The 7,929-nt window shown below is 38.4% G+C and overlaps 1 protein-coding gene across 2 annotated transcripts in view; it reads right to left on the reverse strand.

Moving 5' to 3' along the window:
* The window catches only part of Tor1aip1 (torsin 1A interacting protein 1), a 28,571-nt gene that overhangs the window by 12,039 nt on the left and 8,603 nt on the right, over positions 1 to 7,929 (reverse strand). Inside the window, exons 5-7 of one of the 2 annotated variants that reach the window (XM_021197533.2) lie at positions 3,707 to 3,745; positions 2,808 to 2,888; positions 776 to 832 (exon numbers count right to left, since the gene is read on the reverse strand). In XM_021197533.2, coding sequence (XP_021053192.1) covers positions 776 to 832; positions 2,808 to 2,888; positions 3,707 to 3,745 — 177 coding nt within the window. The remainder of the gene's footprint in view (positions 1 to 775; positions 833 to 2,807; positions 2,889 to 3,706; positions 3,746 to 7,929) is intronic. The other variant, XM_021197535.2, reaches the window with a different exon arrangement.

The raw sequence follows: 7,929 nt of genomic DNA on the forward strand, positions 1-7,929 counted from the left end.
AAAAAAAGGAGCTGGAGAGATGGCTCAGATGTTAAGAGCACTGACTGCTCTCCCAGAGGTCCTGAGTTCAATTCCCAGTAACCACATGGTGACTCAGTCATTTGTAATGGGATCTGATGCCCTCTTCTGGTGTGTCTAAAGAGAGCCTCAGTGTACTCGGATAAATAAAATAAATAAATATATCTTAAAAAAAAGAAAAAAAAAGAAAAAAATGTGTTTAAGGCCACATTTGATAATAAAACTCAATTAGACAGGTTCTTCTTACTGATATATAACAAAATATGACAACTTAGATTCAATGAAATATTTTCAAAAAGGAAATGTCTCAAATCTTGAAGTCTAATTTAAAAATAGAAAGAGATGAAAATGCTATTATTCTTCTTAACCTAAGGACACATATATATTCATTACAGATTATCCACAATAGAAAATAATAACATTTAAGAAAACTGTTGAACTGGAGTATAGCAAAGTGATAGAATGCTTGCCTAAAAGTACTAAAAAACCTGGCTCAACCCTTAGTACCCCTAAAAATTCAAAACCAAATGTCACTCATGATCATTGTTACCTGCATCTTAAAATATTATTTCTAATATTTTGTATTCTGTCATCTCAACAACAAAATGAAAAATTACAAAGCTATAAGACTCGCTACTCTATCAGTGAACAAACTAAAAGCAACCCACAACCTAATAATATAAACAAAGACACACCACAAATAGGTAGTACAGGGCTGGTGGTCTCACGGGCAGACCTAGAAACTTGCACTACTTACTGTGTGGTAACCCCCTTGGTGATTCTGGATGATGACCAGCTGCTGGGGTGGCTTCATCTAAAAAAACAGAAAGTATCTGAAGCATCACTTTTCAGTGCTCATTTTATGGGAGACAAATGAGTAATGAAAAGAGTGTGACAGATACACTACAGGCAATAACCTGAAGTGCATGATTTGGTTTTAAATCCTTCTTGGCCTGCAAACTGTACCACAAACATCTTCTTTTAAGTGACATGAAAGTAGAAGGAAGGACTATTTGCAAGGAGGAAAGGATGGAGCTGAAGTGGAGGTGCAGAAAACTGAGAACACTGACATTCCACCACAGATGGGGGAGGGGCTCAAGACACCACCTCGAAGAAGGACCTAATAGGCAGTTAACAGTTGCTGGAGAAGGGAAGTCATATCCTCAGTGGGGTAGCCACTGGTAAGTTACCCTTGCCCAATTAATAACCTCCCACTCACCTCTACTTGTTCAAGTAGCCCCAATTAAAGGGAAGTGGGAGTATAGACTACAAACCAAGTAGGAAGGGGACTTGTTGGGGGAAAGTTTAGCAGGAGGCAAAGGGAGATGGAAGAGGATAATGGGGGAATATGATTAAACATTACCTACTATTTGATTGTGAAAGAATAAAAATATTGAATGTTTTAAGAAGGATGAGGGATAGGAGAGGGAAGTGGGAGCAGCTAAGAACAAAGTGTGAAGATGTATCTGTGTAAAAAAAAATTATGTATACAAGCATATAAAAACAAAACTGTAAACTGACAATGGAATCTGGGCACTGTGGTGCAAGTCTTTAAGGCCAGCACTACCGTGGACAGGGGTGGGACTGAAGCAGGGGGATCAATAACAAGGTCAGCCTGTGCTATACAAGACCTCCTCTCTAATAAGATAAACAAATAAAAACATACCTCCCTAACAAAAAATGGGATAAAATAAGGGAAGGGGATATACAAAATGCCAAATGCCTATAAGCCAGCTTTTGAGCTTTACATTTTTAAAAATTTTCTGTGGTCCTGGGAACCAATCAGGGTTTCCCACCCAAATGTGAGGCAAGCATTCTACCAGCAAGGTTTGTCCTCACCCTACTTATCTATTCAAGTTTTTGAGGCAGGTCTTACTATATATCCCCTACTGGCTTGGAACCTGATACCTGAACCAGATAGGCTTGGAACTTTCAGAGATCTACTTGCCTCTGCCTCTCAAGTAAGTGCTAGGATTAAAAGTGTTCACCACCACAGTCAGCCCCATGAACTTATCTTTAATGAGAAGAATGTTGATGCCTTGTTGATCATGAGAAGTACAGACATTTCCATGAGGTGGTATTTTTGTGAGACTAAAAGACTTACTTGTTTATGGAGTTTACAAATAGTCTAGCATCTTCTTAAGCTTTAAGTTTCTCTATGTAACTCTTTTTTTTTTTTTTTAAAGATTTATTTATTTATTATATGTAAGTATACTGTAGCTGTCTTCAGATACACCAGAAGAGGGAGTCAAATCTCGTTGAGGATGGTTGTGAGCCACCATGTGGTTGCTGGGATTTGAACTCAGAACCTTCGGAAGAGCAGTCAGGTGCTCTTACTGGCTGAGCCATCTCTCCAGCCCTCTATGTAACTCTTAAAGGCAAGTTCGCCTGCACAATTACAGACTGTCATACAACAAAATCCCCTGTGATATCTAAAATAGTGAAGACTCTGACTTAAAGATAAAGTAATTAATTATCTAATACTATTAGAGGTTCCTAAAACTGAGCAATACTCCTGAGTACCAATGTGATCAACTTCTCAAAACTCAAAACCAGGAAGTAATTTTTGAGCATAAAAATATCTTTCCACAAATACTCAAGCTAGCTAAAAGTGCTCTATTCAGCTATCTGTCACATGGCACAATGGAAGGAGTAATTATAATGGACTAAGCATATAACTCTAAAAATGATTGGTAAACATTTTTAAAGGCTTAAAAATTACTTAAAATTATATTTTAACTACAAGATTGCTCTGTGGGAAGAGTCACACACATATAAAGCAACATTACCTCTAGACTCAAGAGAATCATTGGATCTGACCCGGATAGTGATGTCACTGTAAGAGCTCTCGAGATCATCTTCAGTTTCTCCTACAAGGAGGCAGACAATGCATAGTACAGTCTTTATGCTTGTGTTCAAAAGTTCCAAGTCAACACAGGCTAATGCTACAGTGCAGCCCCTGAGTGTCCAGTACACCACTGCTGACGTTTACTGAGATTCCTATTTCGGATAACAAAGTTCTAAATGAGCTACAGTTGAGCTCCTGTATTTGGTTGTCTTTTAGACACATAATTATTACTTCTTAAACAAATAATGTCTAAAAACCATACACTGAGGCTTTAATGCAGAGTCCATAATGAACAGATTAATCAGGAAATACTGGGAAATTTTTAGCTTACTGGAAGAGACTACCAGGAAACTGACTATAATTTGAGACATGACTAATGTTGGCCAGTTGGTGACTTTTTTCATGGATAATGTACACATACAAACATTTCAATATCCAAATGACTAATTTCAAATATATTGGCTTAAAAATGAACTAAATTTATGCTTGTATTTTCATAAACTAGTCATAAGAATTTCAAAGTGATGATTTTAATATAACAACCAAAGACTAACATATGGTAGAAGTGGCAAGTGCTAGCTGTCCTTAAACCTGAACAGCTAAAGATGTTTAGAAGGATGGACAGGCTTCCCTCATCTGTTCTATCCAAACAATCCTGCTTTATCTTAATGTGCATTGCTGTGGTTTTTGTCTTGTTTTAAGAAAAATACTTCTCAAAAAAAAAAAAAAAAAAAAAGAAAGAAAGAAAGAAAAGAAAAAAAATACTTCTCTCTTAAATACTCAGCAAAATTGCTTCTAATATGAAGACAATGTATTACATGACAGTTAAAAAGAAATTACCTTCTTCGAAGAAATTGACCTGTTGGACAATGGTAGCTTCTAGAAGAGAAAGACACAAAAGTATGTAACATCAAAAACTAAAGCTTAGAAATAATAATAAAAAAGAGCATGTGACTAAGGAAAATCAACACAAAGTACAAAAGGAAATGTTTTCTGTAAGATGACAAAAGCTCTACCATTTTCCTCAGAAATAAATCTGACATAAACTCATATTACAAGCAAATGCTTTTATTAAAATTTTTAATGTGTATGTGTCTATCATGTGTGCAGAAACCATGAGTTGTTGGTTCCCCTAGCACTGGAGTAACAGGCAGTTGTGAGACAGGCACACGGGTGCTGGGACTCAGGTCTTCGGTAAGAGCAGTAAGCAACTTAACCACTGAGCCTCATACCCAGCCCCAAATAAAAGGCATTTATTTAAATTTTTTGAGTCAAGGTCTTACTATGTATCCCTGACTAGCCTAGAACTCACTATGTAGTCCAAACTAGCCTTGAACTCACAATGATCTACCTGCTTTTTGTCTCTAAAGTATTAAGATTAAAGGTGTATACCACCTTGTTTTTAGTTTTTATAAAATATTTACTTAAAAATACACACTTATGGGGCTGGTGAGATGGCTCAGTGGGTAAGAGCACCCGATTGCTCTTCCGAAGGTCCAGAGTTCAAATCCCAGCAACCACATGGTGGCTCATAACCATCTATAACAAGATCTGACGCCCTCTTCTGGAGTGTCTGAAGATAGCTACAGTGTACTTACATATAATAAATAAATAAATCTTTAAAAAAAAAAATACACACTTATGTTTACTTAAGTGTTTTTGTAACGTGCCTGCAGAGACCAGAGCTGCCTGACATGGTGCTGGAAGTGAACTCAGGTCCTCATATCCAATCTTTCTAGTTCCAGGGATTTAATTTTCTTTTTTGTTTGTTTTGAGATTTTAAAACAAACAGAATTTTAAATAGCCCAGGATAACCTCAAATTCGCTACTTAGTCACGGCTGGCTTCAAACGTCTCATCCTACTATATCTATCTATCACAGGTGTGTAGAACTATACCTGGCTATTCTTTTTCCTTTCATAGGTCTGTTGGTATTCTAAATATAACTTGTGTGCAGAAAACATTAAATTGCACATTGACAAATATTCCAGATTTGTACAGATCCACAGGTTTCCCCCTTCCAATTCTCTCATTTACCAGACTCTCTCGACTTCCTTCAAAAGCCTAACAAGCTGAAGGAACAAAAAGGTCCTTAGTGCACTGGTGTGACAAAGAAGAAGTATGAACAGAAAGAACAAATTCCCTTGGTTAGTTCCAGCAAGTGATGTATATCACTGTTCTTCAAATATGAGGACGTTAAAGACAATCAAACATATTAACCAAACTCTAAGACTCTGGTCTTTCACGTGGGCGTTTATGATGCTTGTGTGTTCCCCCACCACCACCTCTCTCCCTCTCTTCTTCCTCCCCTCCCACCTCAGTTCTTTGAAATGGTTTGACTGTGTAGCCCTGGCTGTTCTAGAAGTAACTCTGTAGACCAGGCTGGCTTCAAACTCAAGAGATCCACCTGACTCTGCCAAGTGCTGGGATTAAAAGTGTGCACCCCTACCACCCAGTAGGTTTGTCTTTTTCAATAATGGAAGTTACACCCAAATATAAGCATAACTGGGCAAAATACTGACTACAACTGTGGAAGGATAGGATGACTCAGACTTTATAGAATTGGGAGAATATTTCTTTTCAACTTTTATCTCCATCTGCTTTCTTAACAGGCATAAAAGCTTTCAGCGTCACAACAGTGTTTTCTACCAAACCTAAGCAAAGTCAACTGAAGGCCACAAGGAGGCTCCTCGAATGGAATGGTGGTTATGGAAGGAGGCTGAAAACACAAAGCTTGCAGATTAGCCACGTGTTTGTCTTTCCTTAGTTACGGTGTTGAAGACTGAACCTAAAGCCTAGTACATGGCTGGGCAAATTACTATACAGATGAGTTAACCTGCACTCCTGACTCAAATTCCCAAACTAGACACTATCTAGACAGTAACCACTGACTACTGAAATACTTCCTGTAGCCAGTGAGGTTTATTTCATAACAGCTTAAGTGGACTGGCCTGTCTAAGTTTCTTTTTGCTCTTTACCATGACATTGGATTGTTAATAGTTGGAGAGCTGATTTTCATGTTACTCATTTCTGGCTGACAGGTGGAAGTATGATTTCAGAAAGTGATTCTAAATATTTTATTATGAATTTGGACTTTTTCACATCAATTTAATTAGGTTAGTACAATATTAGTAGAAGTTTAAAGCTCTTTTAAAAATAGGGTAAGTTATAAATCAGTATCTAAAATATACCTGTCAACATTTTTGCTAGAAAACAGAAAACCAATCACTCTGAGAAACTTGCCAATTACACCCTGCTTCTCCCAGACAGCTAATCTAGTACAGAACATGCTGTGTTAGACTAGGTGCCCAGGGCTGATCCTTCATTTCTTTTTTTTAAAAGTAAAATGCAAAGTTGCTGGTATGGTGCTGCACAGTCAGGACCCCAGCATTCAGGAGTGGCTCAGGAGAGTCCCTGAGTTTAAGCCAGCCTGCGCTATATAGTAAGACTGTAGCTCAAAACAGTCTCTCTCCCTCCCTTCCCACCACCACCCCAACCCAGAGATAGGAAAGTGATTAAAATGTTATTTATACTCTGTATTAGAGGAGCTGTTCCACTACCTAAAGTCTTTTTTCATCCTTTAGATGTCACTAGTTTAAACTTTTAAATCACATTTATTTACCAAGCGCTTGTGTGTAATCAGGGACAAGCTGCGGAAGTTGCTCCTCTCTCCTCCATGTGAGTTCCAGGGATTGAACTCAGGTTGTTACCATTGCAGCCACTGCCATGACCCCTCAACCACTTCACTGGCCCCTTAAGTTTTTACTTTCTTTTTTGTTTTTGAGTGAACTCACAGATATCCTCCTGCCTCTGACTCTTCAATGCTAGGATTAAAGGCATGCACTACCACGCTCAGCTCTGAAATTTTATTTTCAAAGCACTAAATTATTATAATATTTTACTTTTTTTCCCTCTTCTCTCTCTCTCTCTCTCTCTCCTCTCTCCTCTCTCTCTCTCTCTCTCTCTCTCTCTCTCTCTCTCTCTCTCTCTCTCTCTCTCTCTCTCTCTCTCTCGTTTTTGTTTTTTTTCGAGACAGGACTTCTCTGTATAGCCCTGGCTGTCCTGGAGCTCACTTTGTAGACCAGGCTGGCCTCAAACTCAGAAATCCGCCTGCCTCTGCCTCCCGAGTGCTGGGATTAAAGGTGTTATATAGCAGTTTTAGTTTATGTAATTACTCGGATAGCATACATGAGCCACCACATATGGCTTACTCTTTTTAAACTACTGAGTACATGGAAACACGTAGAAAAGGTTGACTTGAAAGCAGGTGTGGGGGAGCACGCTGGCACTCCCAGGATTTGGAGGCAGAGGCAGGGAGATCACAAGTCCTGGTCCATCTGGGTGATAAAAGCTGTGTCACAAAATAAAAGGATAAAGTGATACTTTAATTTATAATGTTGAGAATGGATTTAGTCATAGGTCTGCCCATATAACCCAGGCTGTCTTCAAACTCACAATTCTGTCTTTTCTCCCCTTGATTACAAGCCGGGGCCATTAACCCAGGCTTCTTTTTCTTTAAAAAACCAAACCAAACCAGCAACAACAAAAACATAAACACTTTGAAAATTGTTTTTATACTGTCTGGTCCAAAGATCTTTTCTTTAATTCTATTAACATAATATCCTTAAACCTTTATCAACAACATTCAAGTCTTGATTGATAATTGGCTATACGAGGCTATCTTCATATCATTTGAAAAGAGCCAGGACTGGGCTGGCAAGAGGGCTGCCACCAAGCACTAAAACTGAGTTCCTTTCCCATGACCTGCATAGTCGAAGAAGGAAAAGGACTTCTGCAAGTTGTTGTCCTCTAACCTATAAACACATACGCACACGCAGGAGCGCACACAATCCCTGATGTGACTGAGAACATCATTCTATATATTAGTCAAGGCCTCCAATAAAGACACAAGAGCGCTGTCACCAATCGAGGAGTTATAACTCCTGTATCACGTGGTCTCTAAAGCCAAAATGATGACATTTGTCCACAGCAAACAGTATTGGCCAGGCTCTTCCTTGCATTTGCCTGCTATTCCTATTTCAACTTTTTTTTTTTTTTTTTTTT

Source organism: Mus pahari, chromosome 5 (assembly GCF_900095145.1).
Source record: "Mus pahari chromosome 5, PAHARI_EIJ_v1.1, whole genome shotgun sequence".
Classification (NCBI taxonomy): Eukaryota; Metazoa; Chordata; class Mammalia; order Rodentia; family Muridae; genus Mus; species Mus pahari.